General features: G+C 40.5%; 3 protein-coding genes across 4 annotated transcripts; 2 read left to right on the forward strand and 1 right to left on the reverse strand.

Annotated features, from left to right (window-relative positions):
- Nucleotides 1–61: 61 nt before the first annotated feature.
- On the reverse strand, nt 62–10,442 carry maco1a (macoilin 1a). 2 transcript variants are annotated; one of them, XM_026300855.1, is made up of 11 exons: nt 10,199–10,442; nt 9,029–9,170; nt 8,565–8,691; nt 8,275–8,398; nt 8,006–8,184; nt 6,128–6,671; nt 5,677–5,835; nt 4,978–5,160; nt 4,669–4,789; nt 3,170–3,344; nt 62–2,177 (listed from the first exon to the last, which is right to left on the reverse strand). In XM_026300855.1, exons 1-11 carry the CDS (start codon nt 10,276–10,278, stop codon nt 1,975–1,977), a joined length of 2,037 nt encoding a protein of 678 aa, XP_026156640.1. In that variant the 5' UTR covers nt 10,279–10,442; the 3' UTR covers nt 62–1,974. The 2 variants fall into 2 exon arrangements, with proteins under 2 accessions (XP_026156640.1, XP_026156639.1); XM_026300854.1 differs by having other exon boundaries at nt 5,677–5,871.
- Nucleotides 10,443–10,481: 39 nt separating this feature from the next.
- srfbp1 (serum response factor binding protein 1) lies at nt 10,482–13,090 on the forward strand. The gene is made up of 3 exons (XM_026299547.2): nt 10,482–10,580; nt 11,023–11,460; nt 11,575–13,090. Exons 2-3 carry the CDS (start codon nt 11,044–11,046, stop codon nt 12,760–12,762), a joined length of 1,605 nt encoding a protein of 534 aa, XP_026155332.1. The 5' UTR covers nt 10,482–10,580; nt 11,023–11,043; the 3' UTR covers nt 12,763–13,090.
- A 466-nt stretch (nt 13,091–13,556) lies between these two features.
- Nucleotides 13,557–18,761, forward strand: e2f3 (E2F transcription factor 3). Its single transcript, XM_026299439.1, has 7 exons — nt 13,557–13,881; nt 14,955–15,051; nt 15,976–16,216; nt 16,537–16,668; nt 16,845–16,959; nt 17,187–17,373; nt 17,568–18,761. Exons 1-7 carry the CDS (start codon nt 13,702–13,704, stop codon nt 17,855–17,857), a joined length of 1,242 nt encoding a protein of 413 aa, XP_026155224.1. The 5' UTR covers nt 13,557–13,701; the 3' UTR covers nt 17,858–18,761.
- Nucleotides 18,762–19,866: the final 1,105 nt, after the last annotated feature.

Consider the following 19,866-nt stretch of genomic DNA (forward strand, 5'->3'; position numbering starts at 1 on the left):
TTCGGTAAAAATGTTTGACTCCTGCAAATGCAGGAAAAAAGATCAGAACACGCACACAGACTAGACAGCTTGTATTGCCACCAGCTAGACTTTCTTTAATAGTGATGGTCCAAATGAAAAGTGTAAAACAGCAACCATCACTTTCAGTAAAGAAAACAAACATGGTGGAACAATGAAAAGATAAAACAAAGCACTTTTTTAAAAACTTTCTTTTCCTTCTACACAAACTTGTAAAAGCAACTTGAGAACTCAATTCACAATGCCAGGACGGTCCACAACAAATACTGTTTTTCAGGTAGGCAACATGACAGCACGACATGGTCAAATGGTTCAGAGGGAACCTTTCCCCAACACAATACAGAATCCTTCCCAGTAAAAACATAGGAAATCAACTGAAGCTGATGGGAAATATCAAGGAGGTGCCACTCAATTAAAATTCAGTAACAAATAAATGTAAGTGTGAATAACAGAATCAGTTCAACTGACCACCTGACCACACCACCATCCAAATATGTTTGAATGATGAAAAAAACAATAACAGCACTCTTCTGCAAACATTATGCTAGCTACATCGATCAAAATATAGATGGAAACTGAACATCAACACTTGGCACTTAAAAACTGAAATGAAATAAAGAAAACATTCCTCAGTAAGTTAATTTACATTGTTGTAAAAAAAAAAAGCCAACTCTAGGGCATGTGAACAGACAATCAGGTTGGTTGATGTTGTTTGGCTGACCAAGACTGCGTCACTATGAAAAGACACGTACCATGTTCGTGGTATGTTTTCCCTTTACGTCTGTAACATTGTGAGTTAGCTGCAAAAAGACTGAATGTGTCTGATGTGACACTTAATTGTTTTAGCCTTTGAATACTGCTTCGTAATGACCTGGTTGTGAGAAATCTTTATCTTCTGAAAAGGAAAACCAGGCGAGAGCGAGACAGAGAAAAAGACGGCTTTGATGCTTTTAGATCCCAGGATTGCAAAGTATGTGGTTTCTGCACCTTAAAAGAGAAACTGCAAGGCACTGTAAAATCTGCAAAGAATGGTAACGACCAGTTACCTCGACATCATTAAATCCAGTGAACAATATGGCCTAACAGGGTCTAATTTGGTCCAGTGGGAGAGGAGAGGTGTCTGCAGCAAACAGGTGAATGTTAATGTAACATTTTGGCAGTGCCAGGTCGAATCCAGCAGTAACACATTTTAGGACAAAACTACATCTGCTTCATCCACTTACTGATAATCCTGGAGAATCCATTGTTCCAGCATTACAAGAGTTATGCTCTACTGGAACATTTGAGGAACACAGCAAATGTTTATCTTTTAAATATCACAATTTTAGAAGAAATGTACATTGTCAAAATGGAACAGAAACATTACAAAACAATCACTGATTTAACTGTTATATCAAAACATGAATAGTTTTACATTCATTTATCTCTCACAGGGCTTTACTTTACAGGTGAGTTTCTAATTCACATCTGAACTGAAAACATGTCCTCTGCCCTAATATAAACCACCACAAAAGCCAGTTGTTTAAATTAAAAGTCTGGGTGTCAGTTGCCTGTATAAACAAAATTAATTCTGGGGGGTTTATACTGTACACCAAAAGAAGACTGACATGAAGCGATGCACAATGGCTCATCGGTAAACATTTGGCCAACAGATTTTGTGTTCCTTTCTCCTCCTTCTTTTAGCAGATCACACTGTCTAATGGCTAAATCCCAAAATAAAAAAAAAATCCTATTGTACACAACCCTCTCAATAATCAAAATAATAGTTCTCATAACAGAACCAAAAAAAAAAAAAAACACTGATGTATGGAGGGGTTTTGTGCACAGTGTGTCTGTGTGTGGTACATTAGACTGCAAAACTGTCAGGGCTTGGTAAACTCAAAAACAAAACAAAACAAAACTTCCCTAAAATAAAGCAAGAGAAAAGCTCCTGTCGTGACAGAGTGTGGATGCCAGTCACTTTTTTAGAGGCTGGTAGACTGAGGCATTAGGATCCAAGGAGGAGGGACTATTGTCCATAAACTTGGAGGAGTAGTGCGGGGTGACAGGGCTGAGGTTGCTGCCGTCCGATGAGTAGGACAGGCTGGGCATAACCGCCATCACCTCGGCTATCTTTTGCTTCAGCTCTGCGATCTCCTGCTCCCTCTGGTGGATCTGACCTGGATGAGATGGAGCCAACGAAGACAATCATTAGGAGCAGAGTAGAGGGACATTTGTTCTGAAATGTGCTTGCAAACTGAATCCGGGCCAGCTTTACAAATGCTGTTCTCTAGTTGACCCTGACTTATGACTTTCCAGTAGAGTGGCTACTCCAAATTGAGCTTTTACTACCTTGAGGCTATAGTGGTGGGTGATATAGATAAAGTCCTCTATCGTTGTATATATCATTTTGTAATTTAAGATGGATGTTTATCAGGAAAATAATAGATTCTGTGGAAAATCTATTGACAAATTTCATTAAAGAACTTTCTGTCAAATCACTTCACATCAAGGCAAAAATCATATAAAAATATTGTAATAAAGTAGAACTGGTTACTGATTTGCAAAATTGCCTAGAATCACACCTAGCAATGTTAAACCTATAACTGTATAAACACTGTGGTAAAACCTAGACAAATTTACACTGTATTATATATGTCATGCTCCCATAAGGTGCCCGTGATGAAAGCCCAGTAGTGGTCTGTGAATTACTGCACAGTAAGCCACTCTTTTAAAAGCTAATGAGGCTGATCTTAGCTAACCTGCTAATGTAGCATTAGTTGATTGCTAGACAGTCATCACAGTCTACACATTATATATGGAGGGCTTTCATTTTGGATCTGATTACATGGGGCAATGGAATGGAAAGCAGCCAGAATGGTCCATGCCGGCCAAGAAAAGACGTGATGTCTCTGGCAAAATGTCACGTGGTCAGAAACACTGTTTAAATGGGGCTTTGTGGTGTTGTGGTGATGGCTATGGTTTACCGATTCTATTTCCAGAAGACGAAATGCAGTAATTATGTTTAGGCATTAAGTTACAGTACAAGGTCAGAAATTGTAACCCAGAGGGATTAGGCTGGAAATGGCTGCTTTTAGGGTTTAGTGTGTTTTTTTTTTTAGTCACTTTCATAACATGATTGCATCAGTGCATCCCTACAGTCAGCCTCTACCTTGAGCTATCTCCAGCTGCCTCTTGGCATCCCCCAGGGCAGAAAAAAGATCTAGTTTGATCCTGGTCTCAGCACTCAGGCTGTTCTCCAGGTGCTGGGTCTTCTCCTGCATGGCTGACAGCGCTGACATCAACACCTCTGTGTCCTTCTCATTCTCTTTATACTTCCGCAGCTCCTATATGTGACAGGCGTGGAAAGAGACGTCCAAATGTTGAAATTAAATATAGATGGTTATGGTACAAAAAATAACATGTATTTTACACTAAAAAATGTTATGATAGTCAACTGAACTGAACCTATGCTTTTACTGTTAATGCAGCTAGAAGGCACACATAAATAACTTAAACTGGCATATCATTTTAGATCACATTACTAGATCACTCAGAAATTCAAATATTGTAGCACCTAATTAACTGCAGAGAAGAACATATTGCCAAATACATTCACAGCATTGAAATAATGTATTTTCTACAGTCTTTTCTGGCATTTACATTTGCTCTTCAGTCTTACCCAATGACTGTAGAGGGGGTGGACATAGTATGCCCACCTCTGGTTTTTAATCCATATAGTAGGGGTCTCTAACTCCAGTCCTCAAGGGCCACTGTCCTGCTTCTTTTCCAACTATCCCTGCTCTACCCACTGCTGATTACCTGGATCAGGTGTGTTCAGCTAATCAGAAGTTGCAAGGGCAGAGATAGTTGGAAAAGAAGCAGGACAGTTACCCTTGAGGACTGGAGTTTGAGACCCCTGCCATATAGGAAAGTAGCCACTGGCTCCAACAAGCCCTGGCTCCCAATGACTTCCATTGGGAAATTAGCACCAGTTACCAAGTTACTATTGTTGCCACAGTAATCATTGTGGCTTTGTCATCTTTGTTTTAACACCCTTTCAATATTCCTATTTTTTTAAGTCAAGATTTGGTCTGTAACACAAGATATTAAGGTAAATAACTGACCAATCAGGTGCCTCCTTTAATCGATGTCACCTCGTTCCATCCCCATGTGGAACTGATTGACAGGTTTGAATGACAGGTTGCTTTACCCATGTGCATTATGGCTTTAGGCTACCTACCTCTCCCTTTCCCCTGTGGTAGGAATGGATTTGCCGCTTTGACATTTAAGAACAGGATAGAAAAATCTCTTTCGCCCGCCATTTAACATAAAGAATTAATTGTGCATAACAGATATTGATATTGAGCCTTAAGCTAACCCTTATGGCTAAGGCCAGATCAGATTGCAGTCAGAGCTTTTGCTGCTCTTTCCAGGGGGCGTGTGCATTCAACAAACTCGCTGCTGATTGGCTCAGTGGTCACCTTGGGAACATTCTCTAGACACTGCCTTATTGTCCAAGTATCTACTTCTGGCTCCACAAAAAGCAACATGGCGATGTCTATCGCGGCTGAAAATGGCTACTGAATTGGCTTCATTCTCATGGTGCGTAATGGTATGGGTGACGTCACACTGTATAGGTCCAACCCTATATACCATCAATTGTCTTACCTGACACTTGCCCTCCAGATCCCTAATCTGCTCCTCTTTAAGTTTCGTGTCCATGCTGAGCTTCTTGCACTCTGTCTCCAGCTCTCTAATACGACCACGCAGAGAATCAGTGGACTCTACTCTGTTAGATAGAAGAGAAAAACAGCACACTTGATAGTGAAAAACATAAAAAGGTCAAAGAAGCAAGAGACTAGTTAAAAAAGAACAAAATTAACTTTTATTTCATTTGGTTACATTCATTGATTTCCTTCTTCTAATTTAAGTTGTTCCATTGTTTGCTGCAATTCCAAATAACTGTCTAATATGTACCTGGTGGCAGCAGCTAAAGCTACAGCTCTGGCTGCAGTCGCTTCCTCCATCTTCTTCCTCTTTCTCTCCTCAGCCAGCTGTTTCTCAGCCAGGGCGTGAGCCTCCTGCTCAGCCTTTAGCCTTTTCTCCAGCTGGGATATGGTCTGCTTATCCTTCTGCTTGGCCTGGATAGCACTGTGGAGCCTAAAGTATGAGGAAGAAAACAGTCAATCGGGTTGATTTATACAGTGACCACTAATAAAAATGGAATAATCGAGTATCTGGATTGTTTTTTTTTAGACAAGACTGATTTTTTAATTTGTTGCATTTTTGCCATATTACTTTAGCACCTTCATCAGGTCAAAAGGTAACTTTTCCATTACTACTGGATTATGACCAAATACCTGCAAACTAGTAACAACTAGTCTCCTTTACATAGGATATAACTACAATATGTGTACATTAATTACATATACAGTATGATTTAACTTGTCTTTTTCTAAACAGTAACTTCTCTGATTTCACACAGAAGGGTCATGAGGAATATTATTCAGCATTTGGGCCTCTGACATCTATGTTAAAATATCCAAAAGCCAGCACCTGACTCCCATGTTGTGGCTGATATATATCACAATCACAACATCACAATTTCATATTGACTAAAGGACAATGTTGTCAGGGCTTATGGGAGTATCCAACGTAGACTGTATATGTACCCACTTGTTCTGTAGCAGCTCATTGTCCTGGCGCAGCTGGCCCAATTCAGAGCGAAGGCTGCGGTCCTGGCCGCTCAGAGAGGAAAGCTGCCCCCTCAGCTCTGACTCCAACTGCCTGTTGGCCTGAAGATCTGCCTTCAGGCGCTTCACATCCTGCTCCAGTCTTTCACAAAAGAATATGAGAGGGCCATCATACGACCTAGAGGAAATCTTAGAGAAAATCTACAACACTGGCAAATGTGTCCTGCTCAGCTTAAATATAATTGTACGGTTTTGAATAGAGACCGTTATGATGGGAACACTTTGCTAAGTTGTACTAGTATCCCACAATAAAATGGCATTTATGCAAAACAGAAACCCAAAGCAGTTGTTGGATGCAACAGTCACATGCACCAACTCCATCACGATAAACAGGTAATAGTTTATATGAAACAGTGTAATGGTGTTTTTCTTACCGTACTAAAGCATCTGGTTTGCCCAGTTGGTTGTTGGGGATGCAGTTCTCCACAGGGTCTTTCTGACCCTTCCCTGCCCCCTTCTGCTTCTTTTCATTCTTACTGGTTGAGGAACCTGGTGGGACGCTGCCATTGGTAGAACTGTGATTCCGTGGAGATGAGTTGGAAATGTTGCCCCCACCTCCGCTGACATTTTTGTAGTTCTTCCCTGGCCCCCCGATTTCCTCTTTCGAGGCAGAGTGTGTGTTGCTATCTGTGTGTGTGTTTTCACCTGCCAGGTCATTATTCAGTCTCTTTGCCCCAATGTAGTTCTCAATATACTCTGTCTCTTGCAGTTTTGAGTCCAGCGTGTGTATAATACTGTTGTTATTGATTCCAATTGTGTTTTGTTTTTTACCCTCTCTCTCCTTTGTTGTACTGTCCTTCCCTTTTTCCCGGTATTCCAGCTCTGGTAATGGGACTGAGGTGCTTTTCTTTCCAGGAGGTGCTCCGTTTTGGGATATTACTGGGGGTTCTACCTCTGAGACCCCTTTAGCTAAAGCAGCTAAAAGGAAATGAATGCAGGAGGCATTAGAAGGCATGTGAAAACACAGAAGTGTAAACTGTAAAGTGAACCGTAAACATGTTTGATCATAAATAGAGAATAAATAATGGTCTTTGTGATAGAAAACACAGGAAATCTCCACGAAGACGCATTAACAGCCTCATGCCAGCAGGCATACTTTCTGTCTTTTGATGAACTACAAAAACAGAAAAACAATCACATTGTAAGAGTAGATATGTGATTTTAGCACAAATTCAAATGCTAAACTATAATTAAATCTAACTGCTAACTAAACTGTCAAGAAAATTACCTTCATCAATATTTATGTACATATAATTTAATTTTGTATACATTTATTCAATCCCATAACCATGGTAACAAGTGTCACCTCATGAATGCACGTTTTTCACCTGACACATCAGAAAATGAGGAGTTAAACCATAGCCATTATTCCATCAACATAAAATGAATCAGAAACAATTCTAAAAATAAATTGATCATTTCTGTATTTTTTTACGCAAAATCTTTTTTTTTTTTTTTAAATCGTATGTTGATGTATTTGGCACTATCGTGCAAATTAGCTAATGGAAGACATCAGCATGGATTCTGTGAACTTGTGAACGGCTGGTTTGTTACAATTTATGACACAACAATGCCCACCCCTTGTCTTGACTAATAATTTTCATAAAGAGTTATATCTTTATGTGCTCATTGCCAGACATAAACAAGCCCAGGTGATAAATTGCAGCATGACATCCTGTAATGATGATGCAGGATGACAAAACTGTCTGATCTTTAAGTAACTTGCCAGTCAATATGACATAATGTTTATAGCCTGTACTTCATTTGTAAAAACCGAGTGAGAACACAAAGTGGATCAGAGCTAGAACATCACAACATATATATGTATATATTTCAATCTGGTCTGGATCAACTGAATCAAATGACAGGTGTAAAGGCACCCTTAAAAATGATTCCATATTTTTTACTTAGCTATGATATAAGATGTAGTGCAACAACTGCTGCATGTATTGGACAATATCAGAAAACACAATGTGAGTAAATGTGTCCAATTAACCTATTAAATGCACATTTATATGTACTTCTTCTAGTAATATTTACATCCTGTAATACTGCCAGTAGACACCCTTGCTGTCCTTGTTTCCTGTCCATGAGTATCATTAGTTTTGCTGCACCATTTCTGTCATTATTATTTTTGTTCTTTCCTTTTTGCTGTAACTATTTCCCTCAGGGACTACAGACTATTTGTAATGTTCACTTCAGTGTTGTAAAGAGTTTTGCATTTCTTATGTGTTGAAGTGCATGTGTCTTACCCTCCTCTGCCTCCCTCTCTTGTCTCTGCAGCATCTGTTGCTCTGGCGGTAAAGCCTGCTGTAGAAGCTGCATATAGAATTCATTCTCCTTTTGTACTTCCTTCTGTTTCCTCAGTCGCATCTTGTAGCTGACATAGCTCTTAAAGCCGAAGCCCAGAGTCACCACTGGATAACCGATACTGGAAGGTGAAGAGAGACACTGGCAAAATAAAGGCACACTCATATACAATGCAAAAAAAATATGGTGCATGACAATAAATGATGTTTACCAGTGAGCAGCAAAGGGTCGACAAAGGTCTACGTGAAAGTTCTTCAGATCTTTGAACCGTATGGCAGCTTCAATGTACACAAACAGGATCCACAGTGATACAGTGGGTAGACACACTCCCCTCTCTGTGTGAAAGTAAGATATGAGGAAAACAGAAAAAAATATCTGCCCTCTGGTCTAGCACTGAAGAAATTTGGCAGCTATGACTTTCTTGTGCACTGTGTCTTTGAGGTGAAAGTAGCCATTTGGCTGGAAGAGATTAAAACAAATCCCCATAAAACTTGGACTAACCTGTGTGCCAGACATACTGGACCCATACGTAGGTGCTGGCAGCAAAAAACAGCCATTGGACGGGGATGAAGAGGAGGCAGATGATGTCTGATGTAAATGCCACACATACGAAGAAGACAGAGAACGCCTAAGTATAGGAGGAAGAAGACAGACAATTAAATATGCCATTGCAACTGAGAAATACCGTTGTCTATTTCACACTGACTTATTAACCTGCACTATAACACACACTCAAAACCTTGTCTTGTTGTTTTTCCATCTACCACTACCACAATTATCCAGGGTTTACATGTACATTAGTCTCAAAGCTTATATTTGTCCTTTCTTTGCTGCATCGTTGTACAGTTTGTAGGTTTTCATTATGTATTTTCTATGTAGATTAGAGAGAGACATGGCATTTAATCTTTACTGTTTATCAAATTGGGTCCGAGACAACCTCCATCCTCAAACAAACAAGCTCTTACCAGTCCCTGATATCTGAAGGAATCGTAGACACTTCGAATGAAAAGCCAGAAGGGCCACAGGTACTCAAACCTGAACTCCAACACAAAGTCGGCCAGCAGAACCAACATCCACACGACCAGGAACTTCAGGTACAGGAATGTGCTATGAGAGAACACATGACAGAAAAGAAATAGTAGAGAAAACTGTTAAACAGAGTCACAAAAGGAGACAAAGAGGAGTTAATAGACAACACTTATCACAGATTTAGATGAGATAATGAAAAGCACTTGAACATTTCTTTTATGCAATAAATAGCATAATATCTATAAGGAAATTTTCAGTGTGACTTTCACACATTCAAGTTCACACACAGTTTGAAGGCAGATAAACCCCAGATCAACAGAGAACAAACACAAATCTAGACAATCCCCACTCTAATAATGTGTGTCAAAGATACTGAAACTGATCATATTGGTTGAGAAACAGCCAGACAAGTGTGTGTGAGAGAGAAAGGTAGTGCGGTGCTGAGACCCTATGTTTACAGTGTCATGTCTGGACATGTTATTAAAAGCACCGCTGGTTTCCCTCTTCTCGCTTTTTATCAATCAATCGATAGGAAAAAATAGGCTTTTTTAATATCTCGTCTCTTCCAATAATATGTTCGTTCTCCATGGTCCAGTTAGACCCGACTGCCCTGGTGGTTATTGTTTCATTGACGAGTTAAATTTAGACCTCTGCCAGACAAAGCACAGGTGAGAGACCCGCCATCAGCGTCACCCCGGGCTTCAAAACGAGCGCTTCTGACTCTGCTGCTGTCATCTCAACCTCCAACATGATTTTCCTCACAAGTTAACAATATTTTCTTTTTTTCAGGCAAAAACATTCCAATTGAAGTGACTGTCATATAATCTGTACTGAATGTCCACAGAGCCTCACCGCCACCTTTTATTTGAATTCAGCCTGAATTTGAATTTTACTCCGTAGCTAGCGACAAATCATGTATGAGATACCACACAAGTAACGTTAGGCCCATAATTGTGAAAATATGCGGGCATGTTGGTTTAGCTGTTCATGTAGCTCAAAACCAAAGCATGCTGACATATGGCTGTACCAGAGTCTGGCAGCCCTGCCTTGACATACACAGAGAGGCGCCATTGTTATACAATAACGTCCCTCCAGCCCCTTTGTACCTGCTATATATACCCTCGGTGATTCGGTTCCGTTTTAACGGCCGTCGGAGTTTGCTGCAGTCCGCATTGCGCCGCTTCATCCTCCCCCTGTTGATTCACTTGTGATATCGGTCTGGTAACTGCAACTGGAAATGTCATTCGCTCATCCTAATATTCACACTTCTTCAATTATCCACCATTGTTGTTGTTTTATGCACATGAAACAAAGAAATAAATAAAAACAGTCCACGGAAGGCCCTCCCCTTTTCACGACACGCTGCGTCCCCTAGCTGACGTCTGACGTCACGACGCCACCTGAAGCGTGCGAAACATGGCTGCTGCCTAGTAGTCGAGACGTTTAGGCTTCTCTCTTTTATAAATTGCTAATATTAATTTCCCAGTGGTAAGTGTTATAAAGACGTTTATGGAGATATTATTGGACTTTATGCGCTGCAGTTTTATGTTAACGTCACTGGCACGTAAAATAAACCTATTTATACATAATGTTACGTGGACAAACTTAGCCATGCTTAACCACGTTTGTTTTGGCAGTGTCGGTCGGAAATTTAACATTTTAACCCTGCACTAATGTTTTTTTATGTGAGGCTTGTAGATTAGACATAACATTCAAAAGTCACAACATCTCGATGAATGCGTGTTGTAGGTTTGGATAGTCTGAAATTAATGGGAAAAGGATTGCATGTACTTTTGCATTCTGTGCTAATAAGTTTGAAAAACAGTATAGATGCGTCTGACTCATTTGTCAATTTTTCTTGTATTATTTTATTTTAAAGCTATAGTTGTTTCCTGTTTTTACCAATCAAAATGTATTTTTTTTTCAACAGGTAATATACACCCCGGACAAAATGGAGAAAATGGTGTCTCCAGCAGAGGAAAAACAGGAGGTCGAAGAAGAGATTGAAACAGCAGAGGAAGAAGGAGAGGATGATGATGAGGAAGGAACTGAGGAAGAAGAGGAACATGAAGATGTTGAAGAAAAAGAAACCATACCACAGGCCCCAGATACTACTGAGAAAAATATTTCATTTCCTGTTAAATCAAAGGAGAAACAGCAGGCTAATGACCTGAACCTCAACAACGAGGTGGTGAAGATGAGGAAGGAGGTAAAGCGAGTGAGGGCTTTGACCATCAGAAAGCTGACACGTCACATTGGTGCACTGAAAAAGAAGAAGGGGAAAGAGACAGATATTGAGAAGAATCAAAGGAGAGCTGCCAGACTGCGGGAGGAAATCCACGCTATGAAAGCCCTCTCACCAGACCTGGTAGGCTTCATAATAGCTTCTGTTTAGGCTATTTTGGACTACAATATTCTGCATTATTTCCAAGACAAAATCAAATGAAATGTCTAATCGGATAATTGATTTTCCCATTTCCAGGTGACCAAGACAGCCCTCCAGAAGAATCTCAACTTTGAACAAATGTGTAAAAATCCCAAGTCCACAATTTCTGACCGGGCCATAGCACGTATTGCCACCCACCCTCAGTTCAACAAAAAGATCAAAGACATCAAAGCTGCTGTGAAGGCATTCAAAGAGGAGCGGATCAAGGGTGGAAAGGAAGGAGGGAAGGAAAAAGTGCAAAATCAAGCTGGAAAGGTGACTTCACAGTCACCAGAACAAAGGGAAGAAAGAAAGCATGAGAAAGAAAAGGAGGAAAACAAAGTGAAGCATACGGAGGTGGCAGAAAATACGGAAGGAGATGATATCCTTAAAGACGTTAAAAAGGCAACTCACTCAGCTAGTACTGCTGTTCAAGAAAAAGATATGCCAGTGTCCAAGAGTGAAAAACCAGTGTCAGAAAGTGAGGAAGTAAAGGACAATGTGAAAGATAAACCTCAAAGTAAAGAGAGAGAAAAGAAACCCAATTTGAGGCCTTTACCTGCAGTGCTCCAGAAAACAACTGATAGTGGAGAGAGTGAGTTGGAGTCATCAGATGATGAAGAGAAACAGTACTTTGATGACAGCACAGAGGAGCGTTTTCATAAGAAGTCCTCCCAGTCAGAGGAGAGCGAGGATGATGACTTCTTTGTAGGAAAAGTGAGCAAATTCAAGAAGAAAAATAAGCAGAAAAGTATAGAAGAGAAGGAGAGAAGTGAGAATACACACAAGTCTAAAGCGACATCATTTCAGTCTGTTTTCTGTTCTTCCCTTTCTGGGTCTAAGCACACTTGGGGTGGGAGTGGGGGTGGAGGTGCAGGCAGTGGGAGAAGTGGGGATAAATTCAGGGGCCAATGGAAACTGCAGGGTGTCAGTGGCAATAGAGATTTTAATGAACAGTCTAAGTTTCAAAAGCAGACTAAAGGAACAGAAAGAAGTTCAGCGTCCAGCTACAGCAAGCCCTGCCCTGAGTCAGAGGAGAAGGGCTTTACCTCTGTTGGTAAAGGTAGAGGACGGGGCAGAGGTGATGTTATGAGACTCCAGGACAACAGGGGTAAAGGTGTGTTTTCCCATCAGGCACCAGAACAGGCACTGCATCCATCTTGGGAGGCCAGTAGGAAAAGGAAGGAGCAGCAAGGACAAATTTTGGCCTTCCAAGGGAAGAAGATCAAGTTTGATGATGACTGAGACTCAACCACACGTTATTTACTTGCGTGCCAATTACTGGATGATTTGTGTTATTTGGCACACTCATGTAAAACTCACTTGTGCTATACTGTGACAGTTTTTAAAAGGTTTGATCTGCAGTTTCATTTCTTTGGCTGGAGAAAGACAGTAACTTAATATTTTTGTATGAAATGTCAAGATAAATATGTTTTCCAAAACATGGGTCCATTCAATGTGAAACATATCACATAGGCTTGTAACATTTCTGTGTTTTAGGTTTACCTGTTTAAGGTATAATTTTGTAAGATTGTGTTGAATAGTTAAAATGTATACATGTGGATTTGGGAAACCTGTTTGAGTTGCTTTTTTTTTTAACCCATACACAGGTCTTTTCCTAACACAGTCTCACTATTGTGTCATAGCTAATGTGTTCTTATGATTCTGGTAATTATGGCCAGGTAACATTGTATGAAATCTATATATTGTGACACGTAAATATACATGTCAGGAAGAGAAGCAAACCAAATTCTCTATTTTCTATTTTCCATGTTATATTTATGCCAGCATATAAGATTTATATCTACCCGTACTGTATGCACTGTCTTTTGCGATTTAATCTTTATTTCCAGAAAGGCGTGTAAGTTAGTTACATACGAGGTTATTAGAGAGAGATATAAGAAAAATACTCCACTTCATCGCTGAGTTGCGTGGCCATTGGATGGTTGTCGCTGCGTCACACGCACGCAGTGCGGCGTTCGCGGAATTATGACCAATAGTCGATGACATGCAAATTTAGTTTAAAACTCCCGGGGAATCTGAGTTTCGTACTTACGGTATTGAAGATAAATTCCAGCATGTAGAGAAGGATGTGGGTCGACATAATTTGTATATGTATAGAAAAATGTAGACACCAGACGGGGAAAACTGAGAAAAGTGGTTCCCTCGTTACCAGCGGGTTCTATGGATATTAACGCGAGGTGTTCCGAGAATAGCTCGACCATGGGGACCGTCGGTCCTTCGTCCTGCCCGGGCAACACTATGAAAGTCCAGTTCTCCTACCCGCCTCATGGTTTCAAAAACGACACACCTCCTGCACTCTCAACAACCGGGACAAGGCAGATACCCAAGCTCCGAGCCCAGGTAACATTATACGAAATGTTTAGGCTATTTGATAATAGTAACGTTGCCAACATAGCGTTTGTTATAACAAGTGGCTGCTACCCAAAATAAACGACTGTCCGTGATTTGTTAGTTTAACGTTAATGTTAACCTGTTTCTGTTAATTCACACAAATCCTCACCCGAATACATGCGGGCTCAGTGACATTAACGCTATAAATTAACTACTCCAAACATAGCTTTAGTCATCTGCGTCAGGCACCCAAAGGTCACCCACAGTCATAACGGAAGCTACACATGTGTCTTCAAAATAAAGGCACGCTGCGTAATGTAAACAATGGGAATTAAAGTGATATACTCGGGTTATGTAGATAGTTAATCATAACTTTGATGCAATGGAAGGTTAATAAATGACATTTGATGGAAACATAACATTAAATGCTACACAGCGGTCAGTATAGCTCACTGTGTAGTACTGAGGTCTATGTTTCGGTAGACTGGAAATGTGTCTTAATTGCGCGCTCTTATATTGAAGGCTGGCTTGTGACGCTTCGTGTATATTTGTGTACCTCCGGTAACGTTACGCGTTTTACCCTGGGCATCTTATTGCGTATTGCCGGAACATACTTTTACAGACTTTGGTCTAGGGCTGCACAGCACACTTTAACAGTTGGTTTCTGTGGGAATACACAGGTAAGGAGCTGAATGAAAATGTAAGGTAATGTGTTCACTGTTGCCAGAAGCAACTACTGTTTGGGCCTATGGGGGATGGGGCTATGTTGATCTAACTAGCTAAACACACTGCTGAGGGAAGCTAGCCTCTGTCCCAACCCTCAGATAATCACAAGTTTAATAGTAACTGAACTTAATGCTGAATGCAAATACACTCATTATTTCTAATTACATGCAACTTAATTCACAAGTGAATACAATGGATTTAGGATAGGTCTATCCTATGTTATTGACCAAAATGGCTGCCCATGTGTGAACCATAGGATTCATTTAAGTAATTGCAAACTAAAGTTCTGCATTTCATAATAAGACTTTTATGTGCATACTGCTTTCTAACAAGCTGTGCAAATGTCTTTCTCTCAGGCAAAGAGAAGGCTGGAGCTGGAAGCCAGTGATCCACCGGATTCTCAGGATGGTAGCAGGATGGCCAAAGTCAAGAAGGAAAGAGGAGCAGGGAAGGGTAAGACTTTCTACTGTAAAGTTTAGGATTTTCAACAGACAAATGAGCCTGTCCTGGGGCAAGATAAAACTACTAGTGCGTCTACAGTTTTTACTGTCTTAAATGTGCAACTAAGTAATCACTTCTGCATGCATTGTTCATTGTTCCAGTGGTGTTTAAAGAAATAAAATGAAGTCATGTTAATGGCGAAAACCTGCAAAGCTATAAGCAGTGTTTGCTGGTGTCTTATACTTCAGGGTCTACTCACACCAGGCATAGTTAAGATTAAGAACTACTTTATTCATTCCAAACTGGGAAATTCCCCTCTGCATTTAACCCGCCTAAGTGCACCACACACAGCAGCGAACACGGACACACATGGACACGCACACACACACAGCTGTGAACACACACACACTGTGAACACACACCTGGAGCAGTTGGCAGCCATTGCAGTTGGGGGTTCGGTGCCTTGCTCAAGGGTCTCACCTCAGTCGTGGTATTGAAGGTGGAGAGAGCACTGGCAATTTTTAGGTTACAAGTCTCTCTATCCATTAGGCCACGACTGCCTTGTATCATGCCCAAGCACGATTGCTCCTTCTTCCCACTCCCCTGCTGGCCTGTACTCACACTGCACTTGAAACGATCCGAACCAGAGCATGTTTGGCATAGCACAGTGTTGATGTTCTGTGCCTGGGCATGGTCAATGATCACACTGTGCATACCATTCCTGTCTGAACCATGCCCAGGACCACCTCTTCAAGTGGGCCAGGGCATGGCTGAGTGAGAACGGAGTACTCATACTAGTCTAACGAGCTTGACTTCAGGGGTCAAATATGCCCATGCAGGGCATGGTAGTGCGAGTACATCCTTACTGTAAAAAGATGATAATAGAGTTTAAAGGTCACAAATTAAGAAATTCTCAGTCTTCATTTGTTTTTCCAGCTCCTGCTCCCAGTCCCATAGCATACAAGCCCCTGTTTGAGAGGTCGCGCTATGACACCTCACTGGGTCTTTTGACACAGAGGTTTGCGGAGCTGCTGCTAGGCTCTGCTGACAGGGTGTTGGACCTGAACGTAGTCACTCAGATTCTCAATGCTCCCAAGAGGCGTGTCTATGATGTTACCAATGTCCTGGAGGGGGTCAAGCTCATCAAAAAGAAGTCCAAAAACTTTGTTGAATGGGTGTAAGTATGATTGGGTGTAGTCTGTGTGTATTCTGGAAAATAAATTACTGTACCATGAATTTATGCACAGTATGACTGTTCATGTTTATCATTGTGTTTTAGAGGACAATATTATGGTTAAATTTTGTCCAGCCTATACAGTATATATTTTTTAACAGTTATCAGTGGCTATTTTGCACTTTGTTTCAGCGTCTAAGTAACAAACTTGATTTTTTGATTATATAATACTATTTTAGTTTTAGGTTTCCTCACAATGAACAGTAAAATCTGACATCTGTTGTGGGGTAATCCACTATTGCTACTTGAATGTGTGTGCACAGGGGCGGTGAAGTGATAATACAAAAAGATCAAGACGTGCAGGCTCTCATACAGGAGGAGTTAAAACTGGATGAGCTGATCCAAAGCTGTACGCAGCAGGTTCACCAGATGTGTGAGGACCATCAGAGTCAGAGATATCCTTTGTTTGTAAAGCTTCATTTTACTCTGGGTTGCTGGAAGTCACTTTTCTGTTTTTTTTTTTTTTAATATTTTAACCAGATTGGTTTGGGAAGTAGAACAACTAAACAGTAGGTTATTGGGTGTATCCCCCTTGTGTTCACAAATTATTTTCCTTGACCTGGTGGATAACATTTGCCTATTTGACATATGAGGATGTCCAAAGGATTCCTAGTTTAAAAGAACAGACTGTGATCGTCATCAAAGCTCCCGCAGAGACAAAATTGGAGGTACCACATCCAGAGGAGGTACATTTCTGTTTTTTTTTTTGTTAAAAGCATAATTTTTTGTAATGTTTTCGCTCATGAAACTTAATGACTTGAAACCTCAATCAATTCATACATAGTGGTTAATTGATGTTGCAATGTTGACTAAAATTAAATTCTTTCTGTTACATCCTCTCAAGACATAGTTTCCTGTATCTGCTGTCAGCTCATATTCAGAAACTACCAATGTTTTCTTTCCCATTGCTTAGTGCTTCCAGGTCTACCTAAGCAGCACCCAAGGGCCCATCGAGGTGTTTCTCTGTTCTGATGACCCTATCCCCATGGAAGCCACAGATGCCTCTGTAGCCAATGCTAGCCACTTAACCTCTTCCGCCAATGGGAACAACTCCACCCAGCTCTTGCCTTACACATCCTTCATCCAGGTGTCTTCCAAAGGTGAGGCTTGTAATTAAGGATCTGATGGTCGGTCTCAAACAAGTTGTTCTTGCGAAAGGGTTACTTTGTTGCTACATCGGAGGTGGTATCTGCCCATAAGCTTTTGCCCAATTTTACTTTGGGTTTTTTAACCTTCATTGCTCGAACTTTTCCTTCCCCCATGTCTCCTTATTTACATTACTGTTATTTTCCAGATGATGCTAACCATATTTATGGAATCAATAATATTTCCAACACGCTCTCAGAGCTGACACATCACTCACCAGCAGTCACTGTAAGCCCTGTCTCCCCCATGCCCACAACCCTCACCTCCCTCCAACCCCCCTCTGAAGATCAACAGAGGTTTGTCACTCTATCTCCCACTCTGGCCTTCTCTCTCGATGGGGAGGAGTATCTTCTGAACTTAACTGACAATGAGGGCATCACTGACCTTTTCGGCTCTCTTGATATGGACCATTTGCCACTGGATATGCCCCTCCTCTAAACAACTGTTTTGGAAAATCAGTAAGTCTGAATTATATGGATATTTTCACACAAACCGGATATTGAGGAGATACAACAAAGGAACAGTTAGCTTATTTGAAAGTTTTTATATTTGCATTTGCTATCCTGTATGATGTGACTGGGATTTATGGAGACTTGGATATGTGAAGGAGGCTGTAACCCAAAAGTGTTACATTGGAGGGGTATTGTTAATGAGCATATTTTCTATGGAGGAAGTGTGATCTTCTAAGGGTTTCTTCAGTCTTTTGGATGTTTGCTGATATGAATGTTGTCAGACAAAACATTTTATTTCAGAGCTTTAATCTGTTTACATATCTGGATATCCTATCTCAAACTTCAACCCTGTCCCAACAAAGAACTTACATTTGACCCAACAATGTTAATCCTGCAGTGATGGTCTCAAAAGCTGTCATGGATCCACTGTAGTCTGTAGTGTGAGCACAAAGGAGCCTTCACACCACTATCTGACGTTATAGACACCTGTTTAGCATTACAAAGTACTGATGTTTCTCCGTTAAAGTCACCACTAAGATTTTACTGTTCCTGTTGGACTTCTGGCAAAATGTACACCTGCAGATTATGTTTGTGCAAACTGCAGCAGTATGATGTTTGGTTTTTTGCTAGTTCTGTGTCCTGGCTTTTAAGTCATTCAGACATTCTTATACAGCCTCACATTCTGTGTTTTTTTGTTGGAGGGTTGGTCCCTCATCATCTTGTGCTGATGATCTAGAGATAACCTATGTATTTTATTTCCACTGCTGTTTGAGATAAACTGATCCACTCGTCATTTAGCATAACAAAGTTCAGGGTACCAACAGATGCAGAGTACTAATCTGATACCAGTGATCCTCAAGGTTTTCCCATATTAAAGCTGTATAAATTACTACATGGAACTCAGTGGAATCATTTTATAAGGTGACATGAGGCCCAGACAAGCTTTAGCAATGCCTTTATTGCTACTTCAGCAACTATGCACGTCAAAATACTGTAACTGGCCCTGGATATATTGATCTTTAATGTGATTACAATGACAAGGAAAACTGTTTAATGGGTCAAGTCATAACTTATACCTAATTCATATATTGAGGTATTGGACTATTGCATTCCTATCAACTACACAAGTCAAATTATACCTGTCTGTTTATTTTTTCTTTTAATAGTTTTCTCAGGGCTTGAGTAACCTCTGTTAGACTTGCATTTTTATGTATTAAAGATTGATTAACTCACAATATTTATGGTGTTTCCAAAGTGTGACCTGCTACCTCTGACTTTCTGAGTTGATATCAGGGTTTTGTCCAGCAGATTGTTGGAAAACATCTGGATAATCAATGAAAACTCTTAGAGCTCTGAATTTGCCAAACATCTCAGCAAGTAACTTCCTCAGGTACTGATGCAGCCTGTCTTCACCCTTGTACGGTAGCTGTTTTAAGGTCTGTCACACTGAACCACTTCAGGCACTACTTAGCTAAAAAATCTTTCTATACAAAGACAGAATGAATGAATGGAGTGACGAACTGTACCACTGTGTGCCTCCTGCTCAACTCTTACCAGTGAATAAAATCAAATGCTCTCTTAAGTAATACCACACTCTTTAATAGTATAGTAGAGAGACTGTTGAAATGATCAAACTGTCTGAAATAACAAGGTTGTTAGACATACTTTACCCTTTAAGTCAAAAATGCCAAACATTTCCTGGCTTCATCCTCTAAGCCAATCAAATTATTGCATGCTTTTACTCCCAAATAAGACAGTATGTCTGAAGAATGGGAATGTGTGAGGAGTTGAGAAATAAGGCTACTGTGGAAACACACAGCAATGTTGAGCATTCTTGAAACTGATAGCAGTGGTGTTTTTAAATCTGCTCTTCAGACCATCCTATTATGGATTTTCCAAGTTCTAGTAGGATTTTTCCTCACAACTACTTACACTACCCGTCAAAAGTTGAGAACACCTCAATTTTTCCAGTTTTCATTCAAATTTAGAGTTTAA

Source organism: Mastacembelus armatus, chromosome 11 (assembly GCF_900324485.2).
Source record: "Mastacembelus armatus chromosome 11, fMasArm1.2, whole genome shotgun sequence".
Classification (NCBI taxonomy): domain Eukaryota; kingdom Metazoa; phylum Chordata; class Actinopteri; order Synbranchiformes; family Mastacembelidae; genus Mastacembelus; species Mastacembelus armatus.